This window comes from Eucalyptus grandis, chromosome 2 (genome assembly GCF_016545825.1).
Source record: "Eucalyptus grandis isolate ANBG69807.140 chromosome 2, ASM1654582v1, whole genome shotgun sequence".
NCBI lineage: Eukaryota > Viridiplantae > Streptophyta > Magnoliopsida > Myrtales > Myrtaceae > Eucalyptus > Eucalyptus grandis.
In genome coordinates, this window is record NC_052613.1 from 12025886 (window position 1) to 12049206 (window position 23321).

General features: G+C 37.0%; 2 protein-coding genes and 1 pseudogene across 19 annotated transcripts in view; all 3 read left to right on the forward strand.

The window, feature by feature from the left end:
- Positions 1–8206: 8206 nt before the first annotated feature.
- Positions 8207–23321, forward strand: part of LOC120290326 (putative disease resistance protein At3g14460) — a 116352-nt gene continuing 101237 nt past the window's right edge. The window contains exon 1 of the mRNA XM_039306278.1: positions 8207–8864. The gene's annotated coding sequence lies outside the window, so the exon portion shown is untranslated. The remainder of the gene's footprint in view (positions 8865–23321) is intronic.
- LOC120290502 lies at positions 11493–12249 on the forward strand (annotated as a pseudogene).
- Positions 13642–21717, forward strand: LOC104424273 (disease resistance-like protein DSC1). Of its 18 annotated transcripts, none has more exons than XM_039306294.1 (14): positions 13642–15386; positions 15736–15797; positions 16282–16425; positions 16615–16700; positions 16817–16947; positions 17136–17198; positions 17289–17417; positions 18687–18860; positions 18962–19047; positions 19439–19556; positions 19648–19751; positions 20438–20559; positions 20680–21336; positions 21435–21717. In XM_039306294.1, the coding sequence occupies exon 1, from the start codon at positions 13688–13690 to the stop codon at positions 15011–15013; it is 1326 nt and encodes a 441-aa protein (XP_039162228.1). In that variant the 5' UTR covers positions 13642–13687; the 3' UTR covers positions 15014–15386; positions 15736–15797; positions 16282–16425; positions 16615–16700; positions 16817–16947; positions 17136–17198; positions 17289–17417; positions 18687–18860; positions 18962–19047; positions 19439–19556; positions 19648–19751; positions 20438–20559; positions 20680–21336; positions 21435–21717. The 18 variants fall into 18 exon arrangements, with proteins under 18 accessions (XP_039162228.1, XP_039162229.1, XP_039162214.1 ...); XM_039306295.1 differs by having other exon boundaries at positions 16820–16947; XM_039306280.1 differs by lacking the exon at positions 16817–16947 and having other exon boundaries at positions 19648–19775.

Consider the following 23321-nt stretch of genomic DNA (forward strand, 5'->3'; position numbering starts at 1 on the left):
TTGGGATTTTCCGTCCCTTATCGGGTGTTTATTAAGAGATTCGGGCCTAGGTGGTATTTTTATGAATTAATTATTAATTTTCGAAATTAATTATTTAATTATTTATTTTCCGGAAATTCAACCTGGGATGGCCCAACACTGGGATTTTATGCTGATGATCATGGCGCAGTCCGTTTATTTAATTGAGCTTTATATTGTCTAAATTGAATTTATTGTATTTATTGTATTTAATTTTCGAAATTAATTAATTAATTATTTTTTGGAAATTAAGATTTTGATGGCCGGCCACCGAAATCTCGTGCTGATTGTCGTGGTGCGCTTCGTTTATTTATTTGAGCTCTACGTTGCATGGAATTAAATAAATTGTGATATTTTAGGGATTTACCCTAAATTGATTGGAATTGATTGAGATTGAATTGTAGATTGGTAAATGGCCAAGTATGTTATTCAGCATTTATAATGCTTTGTTGAGTTGATTTAATTATTTGATTGAGAAATCGTTGGGCATTGATCGTCGGTATTGATAGTAGATTGGTAATCACTTGAAGAAAACACGTGGACTCGGTGAATTGGAATATCACCTGGAGAATGCACGTGAGTTCGATGGTTGAATATGTCACCTTGGCGAAGAGGTCGCTCGAGAGAATGCACGTGGCTCGGAGACTCAGTATGTCGTCTTGGAGAATGCACGTGGCTCGGTGACAGAGTATGTGGCATCTAAAAGGACACGTGGCTCGGTGATCTGATGCGTCACTTTGGTAGCGAGTACCTTAGAGAATGCATGTGGGTCCGTATTCGGAATGGCATCTAAAAGGGCACGTGGCTCGGTGATCGATGCGTCACTTTGGTAAGCGAGTACCTTAGAGAATGCACGTGGGCCCGGGCATCGTAAAAGGACACGTGGCTCGGTGGCTTGATGTACCACCTTGGCGAAGAGGTCGCCTTAGAGAATGCACGTGGGCCCGAGGTTTGAGGCACGTGGCTCGGAGACTTGGAATGTCGTCCTTGAGAATGCACGTGGCCTAGCTTTCAGATACTCTCCAGTGGGGATTGATTTGTATGACATGTAATCGACTGGTTCGATTTGATGTTGTGAATTGATTGACTGAATGGAAATGACCGTGAGTGGTCTTGTTGGCGTGTAATCGACTAAGTCGATTGATCGATGATTCGATCTGAGTGTGATTTGATGTGATTCATTGCCTTGGTTTGATGTTGTGAAATGATCGATTGAATGAAAGTGACCGTGAGTGGTCTTGTTGACATGTAATCGACTAAGTCGATTAGATCGATGCTTCGATCTGTGATGTGATCGCTTGTGTGCCTATTTGATCTGTACTAATATGCAGGTGGAATCTGAGGCTAAGGTAAGTCCTTTGACTCATGTTGTGCATAGGCAGCCCTAAGGTGTATTAGTTTACTAATCGGGTCTTAGGAGGTAGAACTTGCCCCCTGAGACGTGGTCTCGGTGGTTATTGAATAACCATTTTAGGACCTGGATGAGGAGCCTAAGGAGCATGAATCTGACGAGGAGATCCTTGTTGAGGAACCCGAAGAGGAGTACGTGGAGGAGGACCCCGAGTATGACATCGAGTACGACCCGGATGAGGACCGAAATCCTATCCTGTCTTGTCAGACCTTGTTTGCATGTAAAAAGTTGTAGTTGTGAATTTTCAGTAAGAAAAATGTATGGCCTGCTTTTCTATCCCATTGCTTTATTGTCTGGGGATTTATAACTGCTTCCGCATGTGCTATAAAGAATGAAAGGGTCGGCGATACATAGTCCTGAGATATCGCAATTTAAAATCGACCAAGAGTAAGGGATGTGTGCGTGCCTGAGGGTCGGGGCGTGACATAGTGCACAATAAATTTCAAAATTTCACCCCAACCAAGTTGGAATCCTAAGTTGACTTCCTTAAAGTCCCAAAGTTTCATGAAATACCAAAGTTTATTTACTACATGATTTCATAGCTCAACAATCTCTATAATAAATGTAGCAACCTAAAATCCAAATGGAATTGAAATTACAGCTTGATCTAGAAAATTCTGGTCTTTGAATTCTTATCGAGCACTTCTTGTATGACATAATTCAACGTGTTAAGATGTCCCTGCGAACTTGAACCGAGTCCTTTCTCTATCTAGAGCGCGGTTCACTTCCCTTTCCAGCTTTCTTGATTCTTCTTTCTCCCTCTTAATTATTCCTATTTTCTCTGATAAGCCAACTACAACGATTATAACTAAGCTGAAGGAAGTTAGTCTGTCGGGATTCCAAGATGCAGCTTCATGGGCGTAATAAATTTGAATTGGGTCTCTTGAGCTTAAGTCCTTTTTTTTTTACTTAAAAAAAAATAAAAAAAGAAAGACTCTTTTGTTATGGTAGCAACTCTTGTTAAAGTCTTAGACACAGGATGGCAGAAAATTTTTCAATGAACCCAAAGCATGTGAGCCCAGCTCACATCCACTATTGAATGATGTGACTCCATGTTGAACCCAACCTTTCAGGTTGCACACGAGAAATTGTAAATACTAGAATTCGTCCTTTTCATTGTGAATATATCTATAGATTAAGTTAGTTTAGTCATAGGTAATTTAGGATAATTGGTTGTGATGGTTAGTCCAAATAGTAGTGCCAACTGCGGAAGTGGCGATAGGGTTGGAATGAGCCATCCTACGGAGGTGCTGACTCCAGCAGCATGCCGACGGCCATTGGACGGGTGGCGCTCTCTATGTCGCCCTATTCCTGATTTTTTTTTGTCTCCTATTAAGCTTTTTGCTGTTTTTTTTTCTTGCTCGCTTTTCTTCTTGCCTTTTTTTATTTTATCAAGCTTAAACTCATAAACATGAATGAAAACCCAGAGATAATTCTAATAGACAAGTATAATAGATATTAATCAATGAAAAGCCCAATATGATTAAACTTGATAATAGTTAACCGAAATTATAGTATTGTTAATTTTACACGTGGAAAATTTTACTAGTAACAGAAAAAGAGACAATCACATAGCAATGAATGAGAAATGTGAAAGCTGAAGGAACAGAGCCAATTCGCATCCTACAAAGTCTTGGTCTTCCTTGCAATGATTCAAGTTTTCTCCCATCATCACTTTTTTTGCAAGGTGTTGGTCTTCATGGAATTGATTGAAGTTTCTCTCAATCATCACTTTTTTGTGCAAAGTCTTGGTCTATCTAAAGTTTTTTTGTTTTTTGTTTTAAATTTATTTTCACTTTTCTTAAAGTGAAAATATCTACTGATTCACATGTAATGGGTGGAAATTATCTACTTTTGCTTCACTTTCCGGACAAAAAAGCACATGATATCTAGCAAAGTCTCTGGGAATATTCCTTAGATATTGTGAAACAAGCACTTGTGGACAAAAAGTATTTATATTGATTTCTCTAACCTTTGATGTGCATAAAAGTCTTGGACTTTGTTTAATCTTTTTGGTAGTTGAAAGTCTTGGTCTTCCTGAACTTTATAGTTTTCTCTATCCATTAGCATGTTATCACTTAGCTTCACCACAACCCTTGTTTTTCTCTTGATTGATTGTCCCATGACCATTGGAGAGATCTTTTTGGGTTCCTTCTTGGCTTCCTTCTTATACTAATTTCTAGAATTGTTAATTTTAAGCAAGACATGGAAATTCTACTAGTAATGGAAAAAGACCCATTCACATAGGGATGGAAGAGGAGGGGTGTAGAAAGTGAAGCAACAAAGACAATTTGTGTCCTTCTAGTAAAGTTTTGGTCTTCTTGATGAAAAGTACTTTATGAGTATACTATCACGCCAAGCAATTTGAGTTTAGACCAAAGAGACCACGTTTTAATGCACATTGTGTCCTTGAGTTAGATAAATCAATTGTTCTCCTTTTTTTTTTTTTTTTCCGGATCAAGACCTTTGGCTATCGTTTGAAAAAGAGGACATTTTCTTGTGGTCATCCAAAATATAGTATAATAGGTGATATTTCTTCACAGGAAAAAGTACAAAAAAGTCATAAACCTATGACACTTATACCAATTCAGTCCTAAACCTTCTAGTTGAACCAATTTAGTCCTAAACCTTTTTACATTGGTACTAATTCAATCCTTTTCGGCCAATTTTGGCTGACCAATGCTAACATAAATGTTTGCCGGTTGGCAAATGCTAATGTGGCAATTTTTAAATAATTTATTTCGAATTTTTAATTATTTTTTTCCTTTTCCTTTTCCTTTTCCTCTTATTCCTCTCGGCCTTCTTCTCCTGTAGTGGCCAACGAGCCTCTGGTGGCTTGCCAGCCACTAGGCGAGGGCCATGAAGCCCTCACCACACCACTGGCAAGCTATCAAAGGCTTGCTAGGCATTGCGGGAGAAGAAGGTTGAGAGGAAGAAGAGGAAAAAGAAAAGGAAAGGAAAAAAAAAAAAGGAAAAAAAAAGATAAATCAAAAAAATATTTTGAAAATTGTCACATCAGCGTTTGCCAGCCCGCAAATGTCCATGTCATAGCTAGCCAACCAGCCAAAATTGGCCAGAAAGACTGAATTAGTACCAATATAAAAAGATTTAATACTAAATTGGATTAACTGAAAGGTTTAGGATTAAATTGGTACAAATGTCATAGGTTTAGGATTTTTTTGGTACTTTGCCATTTCTTCACATGACCAACTTAGAGGGCATGCATGTCTTCATAAAAAGTTTATAACTTACAATGTTTTGTTGTTGTTGTTGCTTTTTTTTTAGTATAGCCTTTTACATGGCAGCTATAGTGCTAGAAATTTGCAACAAAGTGGGCGGCAATTACCTGTTGAAGGGTGCTGAAGTAGTTGTTGATGATAGTGAATCACTTGATAGGAAAATCATGGTCCTTGAACAAAAAAAGCTAGCCCAAAGCAACTTGCTTGATGGATTAGTTGATGATTTGTGAATCATGTACTATTTCCAAAGTAAAAATTAAGCAAGTTGATTCATGGATTCATTGGTGTACCCGATTCTTTTTCTTGTTTGGCCCAAAGCATGTGTTTTTGTTCTTCTTATCGAACAATCAAAGTTAGTTGTCTTTGATGACTTGCGGATCTATAATAGAAAGTAAGATGCCATTGTTAGGTGGATTGGCAACTTTTATTTCAGTCGATGCAAGTTGTACAAAGATGCTTATTTGTCAGTCCTATTAATTGTGGTCAACTTCATTCATTGCTAGACAAGAAAAAGGGTTAGGCATCACCAACTGAGAAAGTACTAGATATACTCTAGGCATCACACTTATGAATAGGAAAATCATGCAAAGGACCACGATTCTCCTATCAAACGGTTCTCGATCATTAACCACTAACACGACATCCTTCAGTAGATCATTGTTGCTTGTTTGGTTGCGAATCTTAAGCACTCTAACTACCACATAAAAGCCTACATTGATTGCATATTCACCAATAACACATTAAATAAAGACATTGAAATTATAAGGTTACTAAGAATGTACGGATGCAAAAAAAGGGATAAGTGCATTATAAATTCTAAAACTTATCATGAAAATGTAATTAAGTTTAAAACTTTCAAAAAGCACAATTAAGTCTTAAAGCTTGTTATGAAGTACAATTAAGTCTTAAAACTTTCAAAAAATGCAATTAAGTCCTAAAACATGTCAAATTAGTCCAATTAAGTTCTTCGTTGATTGCAATTTTCAAAAGTTTTAAGATTTAATTGCACTTTCAAGACATATTTTAGGAATTAATTGCACTTTTTGAAATTTTTAGGACTGGATTATACTTTTGTGACAAGTTTTAGGACTCAATTGTATCTTTTGAAAATTTTATAATTCGATTATACTTTCATGATAAGTTTTCGGACTTCCCGTGCACTTATTATTATTATTTTAAAAAAAAAGCCTTGGTCCTTGTCTTTGTCTAAAGTTTTAGGACTCAATGGTTTTTGTTAGAGTAGGTTTCTCATTTTTTAGAACCTAGAACCTACCCTATATGTTCTGGAACTTGGAAGCTAGAACCCTTGTTGTTCTCTCAATGATTGGTAAACCCATGATCATTGGAGAGATCTTTTCGAGTCCCTTCTTGGCTTCCTTCTTATACTTATTTCTAGTATTGTTAATCTTAAGCAAGATATTAACGTGTGGAATTCTACTAGTAATGTAAAAAGAGACATTCACATAAGGATGGAAGAAGAGGGAAGTGAAAAGTGAAGCAATAAAAAGCCATTTACGTCTTGCAAACTCTTAATCTTCCTGGAATTGATTAAAGTTTCTTTCCCACTATCACTTTTTCCCTTTGCTTAATTTTTCACACAAAAGGTTGATGAGTCCCAACAAAGTCTTCGTCTTTCTAATACGCCAAGAAGTTTGAATTAGACTGGAGAGCATATGTTTTGACACACACTATGTCATCGAGTTATATTGTTCTCCTTTTTCTTCAAATCAAGACTTTGGATGTCGATTAAAATAGGGGATCATTTCTTTTGACCCAGAGCATGTGATTTTGTTTTCCTTACCAAACAGACAAACCTAACTTTCTTTGATGACTTGTGGATACATAACATACAATAAGATGCTATTGTTGGTTATATCCTCAATAATTTAGGTTTCAAATAACTTTGACAAAGCAACGATCCTTTGATGTGATTTTGGCCCCATGATGCACGAGGAGCTGCCGGGGAGACATATGTTGCCATGAGATGGCTAGTTGCAGAATTCTTGCGACAATAGATGTACAGCTTCAAATTCATTACACGGTCTAAGTTCAAATTTCAAATAGTTTGTGTACAGGCTTCTGATGGTGCACAATTGTGAATTCTCTGGAATCATTATAATTAGTATATACACCGACGAATGATACTAATTCGCATCAAGTAATATTGGAGGAAAGGCATAATACTAATTTGGAGCTCACTCATAATAAGTAGGTTGAATTGTCCTCAAAATTCTAAAATTATAGACAATCTAGATCCATTGTTTAGAAAGTATTCCATACTAGTTGGCTTATTCTCCACACTAAAGAAAGAAAACGAATTTTGCTTTAAAAACGCAAGATCATGCGATACATGCTAGACTTCAATTTAACGTACTACAATGGCTCTCTCTCTCTCTCTCTCTCTCTCTCTCTCTCTCTCTCTCTCTCTCTCTCTAGTTGGTTAAACCCCTTGAGTCATTTCATGTCCACACACATTACATGTTCCGCTCATGCATATTTAGAACCTACAATATCTAAAACATGATTAATAAAAGTATTTGAAATACGATGGACTAATTTTATGGTAACAATCAGTAATACCATATGAGTCTTAAATGCTCTTCTTTCTCAAATGAAAAATGGTGAACATTTTCATTTCAGCCTTTAATAATTGGCGGACGAAATACAAATGAGTGCCTTAGAGATTTTTCTTTTTTTGTTCCCGCGGGGGCGTGGGGATCCTCGGAGGGTTAAGTCCTTAATGCTATGGTTGATTGGACATGGTGACAAAAAAGGCTAATAATGCAGGGCCCTCCCAGTTCCATCATTTTGTTTTAGCATGTATGGGACCCATCTTTGGTCACTATTGGTGAACATGATCCAATAATTGTTTTAGCATATGCATAGCCTCCATGATTACTCTCATCCTTGGGTAAACTGAAGTCATGGCAAGCATGAATAACAAAAACCATCAAATCTATTGAATCATGAAATTTGTTTGGACTCTTATAAAATCTCTCCATGACTCTTTAAGTTGAACTGATTTGATTTCTACTCTTTACCTTGTATAATGCAGGAACATAAAAACTTCAAATAATTAAAATACATTTGCTTAATTGAAAACTCAAGATTTAGAAAATATTTTCAAAAAACTGATTGATTTATTGCTCACAAAAATGAACAAATCAAAATTTTTCATCATTTACCGAAATATGCAGGTATAAATTGATGTTGGCAATGAAAAATACTCTGTGTTGGTCAATTTTTTTGAATGACATAACTAGTCATTTTTCGGAAAATGTTATTCAAATCTTAAGTTTTTTTCGAAACAAACACACCCTTGAACTACTTTGATGGAGCAAAATAAGAGGAATTGACTCAGTTCAATTCAAAAGAGCAACATAATGGAAAATCTGAAAAGGAGCAGAAGTCAGGTACAAATCCTAGTGTTTGAACCTTCAGACAAAAAAAAAACCATTCCTCTACAAAGAGGCGAAACGTGAGCAATAAGCAGGCGGTTACAGCCAGACCTGGAAAGGATCATCTGACAGCTCCACACATCCAAAAATTAAGAAATCTCAGTTACCAAAATAAGTATAAATAGCTTAAAAATAATCATTTAATTGTTAAAACTTGTCAATACCTAACTTCTGCCCAAAAGTGGTTTTCATATATTTTTGGAAAACTGGAACAGATTTTCCTCCCAAAGAAGAAGTTTATTGGAATTAAAGCATTTTATAAGCATATACCAGAATTTCGACAAATAGGATTAGGTTCTTTCGAATTTATTCCCCAAATAAAAAAAAAAAAAAAGAAAAGAAAAGCAAAGATAAAATGGGAACCTCCGAGAGAAAAACACACACGGCAGAATTCATCTTGATTCTCTTGCTCCTTTCTTTAAAACCACACCGCCTCACTTTTTCTTCATCCACCACCACCAGCACCACCATCATCATCATTAAACTCACGCCCACAGACTTCACTCTCATTCAATTCATTTCTTGCATGCATATCGATTGTCGCCAATCACCACCATCTCCAGTCGTCGCTCAATCAATACCATCGTTCGTCGTTGCAAGCAGCGACCACACATTGCCGTAGCTGAATACGCACGCGTACACAGTGAACTGCCAAACCTAGCGCTCGTGCTTGCTGGATTGCTGTTGTGGATCTTATCCCGTTCGCCTGGTCAGCTCCAGGAAGTCTACTTGGAATAGGTAAAAGACATCTATCTACTTGCTCTCTTTTTCCCTTGAACTGATGCAGCAAGTTTAATAACAAAATTGGGGAAAGTTGATGTCATATACTTGCTGGCCAGATTAAAGTTGCAGCTTGACTGCATAATTCATGGTGATTTGTTGATCTTAATGTGGCTTAGTTGTTTTAATGAGGTGATACATCTGCACGCATAATTGTTTAAGCCAAAATTTGGACCTCTATTTTATGATTTTTCATTACATATTAGGATAGAATTGCATTATATCCGTATCAGGACAATTATATTAGAAAACTTAGAATTTTCATGGACAAGCATTATCATGCACATCTAGGCTTTTTGGAGTGCATTATTATTAATTCTCTTTTTTGCACGTTTCCTTTCATAAATCACATGCTATAATTTGGGAAATCTAGGAAAATCATATCTTGCTTATTAATAAATTTAGATTGCATGTTCATAAAAAAAAAGAAAAAAGAAAACGAAACAAAAATGTGAAGTGGAACTCCCCGCGAGTCACGAAGAGTATTATCGCCCCATTCCTGCATTTTTTTTCTTTATCAGTTTTTTGCTGTTTTTCGTATTTAGTTTTTCTTTTTGCTCTTTTTCCATTTATTAAACTTATATTCTAAAAAGATAAATGAAAATCTAGACACAATTCCAATAGACAAGTACAATAGAGATTAATGAATGACTAATCACAATGTGATTAAAAATGACAAAAGTTGGACTAAAATTATAGTTTTGTTAATTTGAGCAAGAGAAACAATAATCAGTGCCAATTGTCAATCACACAAAAAAAGAAAAAATCGGCACCCACGTAATGCGTGGAAAATCTACTAGAAATGTAAAAGAGACATTCGCATGGGAACGGAAGAGGAGAGATTTGAAAAGTGAAGCGATAAAATCCAATTTGCATCTCCGTAAGTCTTGGTCTTTCTGGATTTTATTAAATTTTCTTTCCAATCAGCTCTTTACCAATTTTGCTTCACTTTCACGACAAAAAAGTTCATGATACCTACTGAAGTTCTGTTCTTCTCGAGTTTATGATTTATTTACACGAACGAATATATGATCATGGAAACTACAAATGTGCGGGGATAATCTCTAAATATTACAGAACAACCACTTGTGAAAGAAAAAGTTGCTGCAAGATGGGCGAAAAATATCTGCTGAAAGGTGATGAGTTAGTAACCGATGATGGGGAATCGCCTAGAAAGAGAATCACGGTCCTTTGAACTCGATTTTCCTGTTCATTGGTGTGATGAATAAAGTATAATTTTTTAGTAGATTATACATTGTCATTTGGTGATTTGTGACTTGTTCACTATTTGCATAGTAAAATAAAGCAAGTTGCTTAATGAATTAGTAGGTGTGCTTGACCCTTTTTCTTATTAATCCCAAAGCACGTGTTTCCATTCTTCTTAATGGACAGACAAAGTTAATTGTCTTTGATGACATGTATATGTATAACAGAAAATAAGATGCAATTATTGGGTGAATCCTCAATATGTTATGTTTCAAAAGCATTTATTTTACTGAGTTGCACAGATATGTTTATTTGCCAATCGTATTAATTTGGTCAACTTCATTCATCGCTAAACAAGAAAAAAGGGATAAGCACACTGACTAATCCATCAAGCAAGTTGCTTTCTCTCACTCTGGAAATGGTAAATGAGTCAAATATTAACAATATATAATCTACTAGATGTCACACTCTACGAACTTGATAATTGTGTTCCTATCAAGGTGATTCTCGATTATCAACCACTACCTTAGCACCCTTCAACAAATCATTGTCGCGCATCTTGATGTGAATCTTTAGCATAGTAACCGCCATGTAAAAGAATTCATCAATCTCACATTCACCAATAAAGCAAACAAAGACATTGAAATCATAAAGTTACTAGAATATACGAATGCTAAAAAAGCCAGCAAAACACTCATGAGTGATAACACTTAATAACAAAAATATGCATGCACTCTAAGTTGGTCATATTAAGACTTTGTTTTGGATGGCCAAAAATAAAGGTCTGACAGCCAAAAGTCTGGATTCGAAGACTAAGGAGAGCAATTGACGTAACAAACACTTGTGGACAAATAGTATTTTCATTTTTATTTGTCTAACCTTTGATGTGCATCCCTTTAAAGTCTGGGTCTTTTTTTAAATATTTTTCCTAGGTCATCGTCTTGGTCTTCCTAGACTTCATAGTTTTTTTTCTCTCCATTAGCTCATTTTCACTTTGTTTCACCATAACACCTTTATTGTTCTTTACAAGAATCGATTCACCTATGGCCATTGGAGAGATCGTTTTGGGTTCCTTTTTGGCTTCATTCTTTCAGGTCCTATTCGACAAGTTGACTTCATCCGCATTAAGTTGTGCACAACGAGATGGAATCAACACCGTCTCACTTGAGGAGTGGAAGGATATGCTGGTAACAATCAATGCCGTGTTGGCTGATGCAGAACAAGCAACTTAGTGGTAACCATCAAGTGAAGCTATGGCTAGATAGGGTAAAGGACTTGGCCTATGACATGGAAGACTTGCTCGATGAGTTTGCGATAAAAGCTGCTCATATTGAGTTACGAGGCAGAATCTAGCACAAGTAGAAGTTTGCAAAATGAAGTCCCTTTTCTTAGGCCAACCACACTCGCTCGTGTCTAAAACCAAGATACAAGAGATCAATTGCAGGTTGGTAACGATTGTCACTGGAAAGGCTAATCTAAGCTTGAGAGAGAATGTTATGGACATATCCAACTTCACCAGTAAAAGGGATCCAACCACTTCTCTACCCGAGTCACAATTTTTTGGTAGGGAGGAGGAAGAAGCACAAATACTTGAACTATTGATAAATGATGTGCAAAATTCTGATGCCATGCTGAGAATAATCCCCATAGTTGGGATGGGCGGTATTGGAAAGACGGCCTTGGCTCAGCGGCTATATAATGATGCCGAGTGAATAGATGTTTTGAGAGGAAAGCATGGGTTTGTGTTTCGGACGTTTTTGATGTTTTTGACATAACCAAGAATATTTTCCACTCAATCACCGGGTTGTCATGGCTGGACAAAGATCTTAATGGGCTTCAAGTTAAGTTGAGGGACAATCTATCTGGGAAGAAGTTTCTTGTGGTTTTAGACGATATCTGGAATGACAAGTACGAAAGGTGGACTGCCATCTTGAAGCCATTTGAAGCGGGGGCTAGGGGAAGCAAGATCATTATCACGACTCGCAACCGTGCTGTTGCTTCCATAACAAAAACGTTGCCGTATTGTTTGCCGGGATTGTCCCTTGAAAATTGCACAAACTTATTAGCCTTTCATGCCCTTGGAGAAATAAACTTTGAGAGCCACCCGAATTTGAAAAATATGCAAGAAAATAGCTAAAAGATGTAAAGGTTTACCTTTGGCAGCGAAGATGTTTGGCGGTGCCCTACGTAGTATAAAATGAATCCCGATGAATGGGAAGATACCTTAAACAACATAATAAGGGATCTTGCAATGGTAGAGAATGATGAGGTTCTCCCTATTTTGACATTAAGTTATGTCCATCTTCCTTCCTATTTGAAGAGGTGTTTTTCTTATTGTGCAATATTTCCTAAGGATTATGAAATTGAGAGGGATGAGCTCGTACTCTTATGGATAGCAGAGGGATTTTTAGATGGACAAAAGAAAAATAAAAATAAGTTGAAATTAGGACGGAGTTACTTCAATGAGTTAGTATCTAGATCATTTCTTCAACAATCAAGTGTTGACACATCTAAGTTTTCAATGCATGACCTTTTGAATGATCTAGCAAAGTCGATTGAGGGTGCAATATGCTTTAGCTGGGGGAGTCTCAGTGGTAGTTAATGAAGATGATGCATCTCTTGGAAGAGCTCGTTATGCATCATTCATCTTGCCGATGTATGTTACATCAAAATGCTTAAGAGCATATCATGATATGAAGGTATTAAGAAGTTTAATTCTACTGCATATTTTCTGTATATCCAACAAGGTGTTGCACGACTTGCTATCAAACTTGAAGTACTTGAGGGTGCTCTCATTATGTCATTGTGACATTGTAGAGGTACCGAATTGTGTTGGTGAACTAAAACATCTTCGATATCTCAATTTCTCGTACACTTATATCAAGAGGCTACCTGAGTCAATTGTGGGCTTGTGCAAATTACAAGCTTTGATCTTAAGAGGTTGTTGTGAACTTTCAATGTTGCCTCAAGGTATCACAAAGTTGGTCAGCTTACAGTTTCTTGATATTAGAGATACAAAAAGTCTAAAAGAGATGCCATTGGGTATTGGTAATTTGAAGAATCTTATTATCTTGTCCAAGTTTGTGATAGGAACAGAGAAAGGGCTACAGTTAAAGGAGTTAAAGAACTTGTCACATCTTCAAGGAGAATTATTCATATCGGAATTGCAAAATGTGAAAGACGTTAGAGATTGTGTTAATGCTGATTTGTTAGGAAAGGAAGGCCTAAGCAACTTATTCTTGCATTGGGATAAAGATTCTAGGAATCTCTGGAATGATAAGCACTATTCACAGGTGCTTGAGTTTTTGCAACCTCACACTAATCTTGAAAATCTCACTATCTTGTGCTATGGTGGTGCAAAATTCCAGTTATGGTTAAATGGTCCATCCTATTCAAAGATAGTGTCTTTGCGCTTGCAGAGTTGTCCTAATGTCACATCATTGCCCTCACTTGGACAGCTACCTTCACTGAGAGAATTATCTTTTGAAGGTCTCAATGCAGTAAGAATGATAGGCTCTGAATTTTACGGAGATAAAAGGCCTTTTTCATCCTTAATCACTTTGAAGTTCAAAAAGATGTCTGCATGGAAGGATTGGTCTCCTTATGCTAAGGGTCCAAAAGAAGAAGGCCCATTTTCCTGTCTTCAGCATCTTGTTATCCAGAGCTGTCCTTTGTTGGTCGGGACATTGCCTTGTCAACTTGATCGTCTCATAAAGCTTGAAATTCATTCATGCCCGCTTTTGAATAACTCAACCGGTGAGGTTCATCTTCCATCTCTCGATGAGTTATACCTTGAGGATTGTAGTAAGGAGATCTTGAAGAGTTTGTTCAAGCTAACTTCTTTGACGGTTCTCAAAATTAACAAACTCAGAGAGCTTGTTTCCTTTGATCATCGGTTTATGCGTTGCTTGGGCAAGCTAAAGAAGCTTCACATAGGAGTGTGTGACAAGCTAACATGCTTGTGGCAAGATGGAAATGAAACGCAAAATCTCACTTGCCTCCAGGAATTAGTAATAAAAAATTGTCCTCAATTCATATCTTTTGTGGTAGGAGACGGAGAGATAGAGCTACCTTGTAATCTTGAAAGGATGGAATTGGTGGATTGCACAAGTTTAGAAAAGCTTCCAAGCAAGATGCACACACTCAGACATTTGGTGATTAAGAATTGTCCAAAAATCATGGCTCTAAACATTCCTCAAGGTGACTCGAGCAGCAATAATTCGATTTCTCAACTTGAATCTCTTAAGATATGTTGCTGTGATTCTCCGATATCCTTTTCATTTGCCAAGGGTAGACTTGCTCCTCTGAAGGCACTTGATATATATGATTGCAAGGGAGTGGAGTCGTTGGAAGGGATTGCCGTAGAATCGCTTGAAACAATGACAATTAACAATTGTCAAAATCTGGGAAGCTTACCACAGTGCCTTCACATTTTCTCCCATCTCACTCGATTGCATATTTATAATTGTCCAACATTGGAGATAGAGGACTTCCCTCCCCTTCCCGTCACCCTTTCAAGTTTTAATCTTTTTAATTGTTCTAAGATAAAGTCTATTGCCAACTGTAACATTGCCAACTGTAACAATCTCACTGAATTGGTTATATGGGAGTGTCCGGTATTGGAGATAGAGGACTTCCCACCCCTTCCCATCACCTTGCAGAGTCTTGAACTTTGGGCTTGTCCGATGATAAAGTCCCTGCCAAATAAGTGGCATCATCTTACCTCCCTCCAAGAGCTAAGAATTTTATATTGCCAAAATATCAAATGCTTCCCCAAAGGAGGTCTGCCTCCCAAATTGCGAGACCTTGGAATTATGGGGCTTGTGGATCTAAAGCAGCCAGTGAGAGAGTGGGGCTTACACCTGCTCACATCTCTCGAGAATCTGAACGTTGAGTTTTAACATGGGAGGGGAGGGAGAGAAGGAGTGGTTTCCTTCGGAGGATAAGGATGCTTGGAGTCTCTTTCCTTCCTCTCTAACCTCTCTTTCGATATATGGTTTGAGAAACACAGAAAGACTATCGAGCGGTCTCCGCAACCATCTCTCCTCTCTTCAATGGTTTTTTATTAGAGATTGCCCCAAGTTGAGGTACTTGCCAGAGGATGGCTTCCCTCCCTCCCTCCAACAATTGTGGATATTTGGATGCGAGATTCTGAAAGAGCGATGCGCAAAACTCACTGGCGACTATTGGCCCCTCATCCAAGAGATCCCTGAGGTTCACATCGGGTGAATTGATTCGTGCATCTACACTACAGTGAGTTTTCTTAGGGTTCGAGTAAGTTATTTTTGGTTTTGAAGGCATCCTTTTCCATTCTACTTTCTCAATTCGATGCTCAATACGAACTGATGTTTGGGTGGGGGATTGCGTTGGGTTGGATTGGCTCTGTTTCGTTGGACGATGAACTGTAGGATGAAACGCTCGCAGTGCTGCCTCTTGCTATGTTGACGACATATCCTCATTTCTGCTCGATGCCCAAACCATTTGTGAATGAAATCGCACCATCACGAAGAATCGTAGCATTCCACAATCATAGTCCTCTGCATTTTCAGCGTCTATTGTCTGTTCTCTTCCCAACATATTTTTTCTTGGGCCCTTAAGCTCATTCACTCTTCTTGTTTTGCAGATACCATTGTGATCTTGCATTGGCAGAATCTCTTGGAATGATCACGTGCGAACGCTGCTAAGGTAGGGCTAATGCTGTTGGTGTCATTGTCTTGCTTCATTTTTTTTTTCTTTTGCAATTTATCAATAAAGGAAGAAGCAATTAAATATATTTGTTGCACTGCTACGTTCTGAATTTTCCTTCTGGTGAATATGATCTAAATAAGAACAAATCTTTTTCAAAATCTAAAAGGATGATTAGTTTTGTGGAAGCTATGATGTGATTGTGAAGAAAATGGATGCGGTTTTTTCATTTTATGGATTTCTTAAGAATAGGAACCTTCTTCTTCCTTTTTTATGATGATTCTTTGTAGTATTAAGCAGTCAATCTGGGATAAAATTCCGAGGCAGCTCATGGCTCCAAGCTTTCACGTGACAGCATTGATATTCCATAAATCGCTTTCTGGTTGGGTCTCGAATTCTGGTGGTTTAGGAACTGTTGCTCACAGCTTGCTAGAAATTTTTAGCAAATATACTTATGCTTGTTTGGTTGAGATTGTTATGATAGGCTGCCTACCTTCGGGTTTCCATCATCAGCGGTGACCATGTGGCATTCTTCCCAAAAGGAGTTCCGAACAAAATGTTCGAGCTGACATGGGTTCCTTTGGAGTAACTGGAAATCTTGTGATTCAACCAATTTGTATCTTGCCTGGTATATCTCCTCTCTGTGTGCTAGTGTTGCATGTATAATTTTTTTGTTGAAGCAATGTTCTTATGACATTGTGAAGCTCTGTTAAAAGTTAGATAATTTGTAATCTGAATTGTGGTTCACTGTGTACTTTCTCCAAGGCTTTTTGGATGTTATTGCACATATAACATGGTGCTTTGACCACATAAATAGGTGGTTAGAAAAGCAAAGTTGCATTTGCCAAGATAACTTTCAAGCAACCTCACATAGTTTTGCTTGACGACCCATCCTATCATTTGGTAAGTTCTACTCATATTTCTCCATTTTATGACTTTGATTACTTTTTCAGTTAGCTTGTTATTGTTCTTGCACTAATTGAACTTGTCGGAATCTGGTTTTTACATTAAAAATATAGTAGAACCAAATGGTGGTCATAGCTGCTGGTAGCCCTCGTCATCATACATCTAGCAAATAATGGAACAGACACCAATCTAATTGTTCCAATGTGGAAAATATTCAGAATAGAGCAATCTACAATACCAAATGGTACTGATCTTTATGCCTATAGGCAGTATTGGGCTTTACATACAAATATGTGGACCCCTTTTTGTTTGTAAATCCGGTCTTTAAGTTTTGCTTTAATGACCAGTGACTAAAGAATTATCTTTGTAAATTGTTAGTTTCTTGTCTAATGATTAGTGTTTTTGTTTTTTTTTTCCTATCCACACCTGTAGGATTTGGATGTGGCTGAGGCACTCATTCAAGGTCTGGTCTTGTTCCAAGGATTAATTCTGATGGTGAGATTGATTTCCTTGTCAAAATACTTCAATTTGACCAATGATGGATCATTTCACAGCTAATAGCCCTCTTTTCACCTTGATTTGCAGGTTGGTCATGATGAGCATCTAATAGCTAGAAGCTTGGATGAGGTCTGGGTGGTTTCACAAGGCAAGGTGGCACCTCTCCATGGGAATTTCTAGGACTATAGGAATGTACTCCTATTTTTATTGAATCAGGTGAATCTAGTTATTGCCATCCACTAAGAGTGGTTCAGTGGGTTCACATTACCTCACAAAACAAAAAATGAGGCTTAGCTACATAGAGAAAGCAAAAAAGGATGAAGAGAGGATTGCTGCTGATATACAGGACGGACTCACAGTTACACCAGCCCTCATTTGTCATTTATACTTGACAAGGGCTTGTGGAACGATGAGTCTAAGTTTTTGACAGCATACAGTATCATTTGCAATAGCTTAAGAACTGAGTTGTGATTGTAATCTTGGTATAATTTATGATTCTTTGCACATTTTGTTATAGCAATAGGTTCATTTGTTGTGCCCCTGGAAGTTTGATACTCTATTGCCACCGAAGTCAGTTTTCTCATGCACACTAAAATGATTTAATCATTTGCAAAAGAATATTTTAGCACAGTAAATTATTTTGTAAGACAAATCTATTTTGTGAGAAAGCTATATCAATATATTTTCCCCATTTTCACTATTTGGCACTATTTTGGAGAATTAATTATGAAAATATTATCATGGCCAACAAAACCCATTCTTAGGATGTAGGCAAGCTCTACCACTGAAAGTCAAAGAATGACATTTGAGCGGGATTTCTTGTTGGGTTGGATCAGCTCTGTTTCGTTGGACAATAAACTTTAGGTCGAAATTCACTCAGTACTGCCTCTTGCTGTATTGATGGCATATCTTCAACTCTACTTGATGCTTAAACAAACTGTGAAGAAAGATGCACTATCACGAAGAATTATAGCGTTCCACAATCATATGTCTTTGCATTTTCAGCGTTTCTTGTATGTTCTCTTCCCACCATCTTTTTCTTGTGTCCTAGCTCATTCATTGTTTTTTTTTTCAATGGTTTTCTTTAGAATCGAGAACCCTTTTTTATTTTTTTTATTTTTATTGATGATGATCCTTTGTAGTATTAAGCAATCTATTTGGGACACATTTCTAGGGCAGCTTATTGCTCCAAGCTTTTAATGCAACTCCATCATGATAGCATTGATATTCCATAGATCACCATTCTGTTTGTGTTTACAGCTTGCTAGAAATTTTTAGCCTATATACTCGTGCTTATTTGGTTGAGATTGTAACGATATGTTGCCTGCCTTTGTGTTTGCATTATTAGCAGTGACCTCTGGGGCAAATCTATTCAGGTCTTTAAAGTATTGGTTGTTTGCATTTACTCCATTGCGGAATATGATTTTGTTATACATCATGTCGTTTTATCTGCAAATGCCTTCTTATGTAGCATTCTTCTTGCAGGGATTTTCAATCAAAAAGCTTTGAGCTCACTTGTGTTCCTTTGGTATAATTGGAAATCTTGCACTTCAACCAATGTATACCTTTTATGATACATTGCCTCCCTCTCTGCTACCGTTGCTTATGTAAAAAAATTTTGAAGCAATTGTTGTATGACATTGTGAAGCCCTAATAGAGGTTAGTCAATTTGCAATCTCAAGTGTAGTTCATTATGTACTACTCTGAGGCTTTTTGGATGTTATTGCACATGTAACATGGTGCTTTGACCATATAAATAGGTGCTCAGAAAGGCAAAGTTGCATTTGCCAAGATAACTTTGAAAAAGACTCACATTGTTTTGCTTGATGAGCCATCCAATCATTTGGTAAGTCTGCTCTTTTTGTCCACCTTATGACTTCAACTACTTTTCAGTTAGCCTGTTGTTGTTCTTGCACTAATTGAACTTATCGAAATCTGATGTTACATTGAAAATACAAGAGAATCAATCAGTGATAATAGCTATAGAGAGCCTCCGATCTGTCATCATATATCTAACTTATAATGGAATAGAAACCAATCTAATCATTTCAACTTGGAAAATATTTGGAATAGAATAGTTAGCGTGATCAGTTTTTTCGTATTGGAGTGATCTGTCATACCAAAGAGTTCTGATATCTGTGCCTATAGGTAGTATTGGGCTCTGTTTATAAATGTGGTCTTTAAGCTCTACTTTAATGAGTAGTGACTACTGAAGAATTATCTTTGTAAATTGTTAGTTTCTTGTCCAAGGATGAGTGAGTGCGACTCTGCTGTTTTGCCTATCCACAACTGGAGGATTTGGATGTGGCTGAGGTGCTCATTCAAGGTCTGGTCTTGTTCTAAGGAGCAGAGATGGTGAGATTGATTTTGTTGTCAAAATACTTCAATTTGACCAACCATGGATCATTTTCACAGCTAATAGCCCTCCTTTCACCTTGATTTGTAGCTTAGTCACGATAAGCATCTAATAGCTGGAAGCTCAGATGAGGCCTGGGTGATTCCACAAGGCAAGGTGGCGCATCTCCATGGAATTTTTAGGACTATAGGAAGGTACTTCAGTTTTTGATATATCAGGTGAATCTAGTTATTACCATCAACTGAGAGTGGTTCATTGGGTTCCCATTACCTTACAAAACTGAAAATGAGGCTTAGCTACATAGAGAAAGCCAAAAAAGATGAAGAGAGGATTGCTGCTGATGTACAGGATAGACTCACTATTACCTTGGCCCTCGTTTGTCATACATACTTGATAAGGACTCGTGGAAGGATGAATTGAAGTTTTGACATTAAGTGTGCAGTATCATTTGCAATAGCTTAAGAACTGAGTTGGGATTGTATTCCTAGTATAATGTATGCTTTCTTGCACACTTTGTTCTAGCAATAGGTTCATTTGTTGTGCCCCTAGAAGTTTGATACTCTGTCGCCATGGAAGTCTGCTTTCCCATACATAGTAAAATGATTTAATCATTTGCAAAAGAATCTTTTTAGCATAGTAAATTATTTTGTAGGACAATCTATTTTTATATGAATATATTTTCCCTATTTTCATTCTTTGCACCGTTTAGGAGAATTAATTATGAAAATATTATCACGGTCAACAAAACTTTATATTCAACTCTAAGTACAGAATTGCGTTGACTAATTATAATGTAGGCCTTGCGTAACCAAAAAATACTATAATGAAATTCCATATAAATACCTGGATTTGTTAGATAATATCCTTTTAACATGTTCAGGTCATCATTGAAAATGAGAAGCTTTCTTTCTCCCAATTGCTACGGTGCAGATGGACAAACGGAACTGATAGCAGAGGTTTGAGTAAGCAAATGTTACAGCTAAATTCTGAATGTCAAAACATGTTAGTAAACTGGTTGCCTGGTCAAAGATTGAATTTCATTTTCATTTTATTCAAATACCCACTCCACTCCATCTCTTGACAACATTTTTAGCGGTCCTACATATTATATTTCCTGTGCAGGACGGGGAACGGGAGGGAGGATCAATAGCCGTGGCTACCCTCTGGATGTTTCTTTGAGGACTTGCGTCTGCTATGAGATATTCTGATTCCGAGAAGATCGTCACTTAGCATCACTCATGATTAACTCCTTGAAGGGGGCAAGCCCCACCACATTTACCCCCATCGAGGTGCTGAAGGTCCAGGACCATTCACACGTGACAAGATACACGCACTACCATTGCAAATGGTTCAATCTCGTGAGCTCACATGTTGAAGAACCTTGAATTCAGGCAAATGAAGGGAATTTGATCCAAAAAGGAAATGTGCTACTATGGCTTCCTTGATATACAATATTGAGGAATACTGTTACATGAGTTCTATTATTGGACACTTCTGTTACATTATAAAGTTATTGCCTGCTATATGAGGTTTTTGCCATGACAATCATTTCCATGTTGAGGAGCGAAACTGTTTTTCTACTTCTTCGTCGTCGGACCATGCTTGAGACACAGTCTCACGAACTACTTTTAGCAGAGACTTTTGATCTGAAGCTGCTGCGAATTGAGCTTGATGTTGACATTTATGGAGGAAAGATTGAGGTTGTCCTGGTAGTCTGTGGCTTTGACCGAGTAGGATCTGCAGCGAACCATAACCGCTTCTTCATTTACGAATTGAGGGGTAAATTTTGCGCACCATTTAATGTTTTAGTTGTCTTTCGAGAATAGGACACTCACGGTCTACTGGACAAGATCTAACATGCGAACAATTATTTTCAGGTCTGAAAATATCTGACATGTGAAGATGAAGAGGTTCTTGAAGAGGCTTAATTGTTACAGAAAATCATTTCTCCGTGTATGGAGCTTGATTCTCTTAATTGTTACAGAAGATCTTTTCTCCGTGTATGGAGCTTGATTCTTCCTTTTTAGAGACTTGACATTTTTGGCTCGGTAATTCATTAGGATTCTTGACATTGGTTATGAGTAATTTCGATAGAGTATGTATAAACGAGAATGAACTCTTAAAAAAGTTTTAGTTATAAGATGATGATTTGCAATATAATGAATATCCGGAGGAATGTCACCCTGCATTATTTTATGATTGATCTTTGAAAAGGTCTTCTAGTATTCTGTTTGTTTTGAGAGAAACATTTTAATAAAAAAAAAATGTTATTTTCATTTTTCGCTATTTAGTATGATAAAAAAAGCCGGTCAAAGGAACTTACTTTAGTCAATCAGAAAATCAAATAAAAAAGAAAATAATTTTTTTAATTTAAAAAGTTGAGTACGAAAATAGTATGGAGGAATATCTACACGGGAAAAGAGGTGTGACGGTGTCGTTCTGTTGCGGTCCTTCATCCACCACATATTTCAAAAATGCAAAACCAAGAAACTAGCAACTAGCAATCGTTTTTATGATATATTCAGAAAGTTTGGCACAAGATTGTAAGATGAACTATTTGAGGGGGAAAAAAGAGTAGTCCCTCTAATTTGCTGGTACAATATAGTGGTGTTTTCTTGATTTACATTGTTGGGATCACCACTCAAATGATTTTCATTTTGGTTATTACACAGATTTTCTTTTGATTGATTAGTTTGACACCATTTTTTTTTTTTTTTTTTTTTTTTTTTTTGGTCGAAAGTTTGACGCCATACTGATTTGGGCTCCTTTGGTGTAACTAGAAATTTTGTGGTTCAACCAATGCATACCCTGTTTGGCATATCTCCTCCCTTTCTATTACCGTTACATATAATTTTGTTTGTCTGATCACTCTCATAGCTCTTTATTATGTATGAAAGATAATTTTAATTAATTGTGCCTTTTCAGATTTTTTTAATTTTCTTATGTTCATCTCGCACCTACGTCATTATTCCAATTGTGTTGGTTGATAATTATGGCAATTAGCAAAAGCCAGGGAATTAAAGAAAAATCTGGGGCTTTTACTTTCTTTTTCAATATATATTTTATTTTTATTTTTGTGACTGAATAATTTTGGAGTTGGTTATTAATTGAAGCAAGAAATTCTCAACTAGCACCAAGATGAAAAAAAAAAAATGCCAACTTCCTCGCATTTTCTATGATATGATAAAAATTCTCTTATCTGGAAAAAAAAAATACGAGGAGGAAGTATAGATTGTCCATTGAAAATTAGTCTTGTCAATTAATTGGCTCCTTGAAATTTATTTTATATCATTACACTGTAAACTTTTGCAATAGGCATCAATATACCAAAACTCCTTTGGAATGGTGTCTTTATAGATTTAGAATGTTGTATGATACGATATGTGGATCGCAAGCCCGATAGAATTAGACCTGAATAAAGTATTTTGTATCATAAGCATACAAAGTAATAGCACAAAAACAATGTGCAGCCAAGCAGGAAATTCTCAACTAGTAATATCGCATCGGCTTCTTCTGCCTTCAGACGTAACCATTCCAGTTCCTTCCATGGCGAAATGCTTTCTGAGTCCCGCCGATGGCTCTGCGGTTCTGGTCTCAATTCGTCTTGAATTTACTTTATTCAGTTGAAGTTTCTCAATTTAAACTGGTGCCAATCGTAGCAAAAAGCCTCCCTTGACGATTTCATTATCGTTCGTTTTTGTCACTGCCTCCACCTTCGGTTTCTATCACTTTCGTTCTCCGACGGAGAGGAATAGTCGTGACTG

Bases quoted from the DNA above. Each gene is read 5' to 3' on its own strand.
- LOC104424273 (XM_039306294.1), top strand. From the start codon at position 13,688: ATGTCTGCATGGAAGGATTGGTCTCCTTATGCTAAGGGTCCAAAAGAA.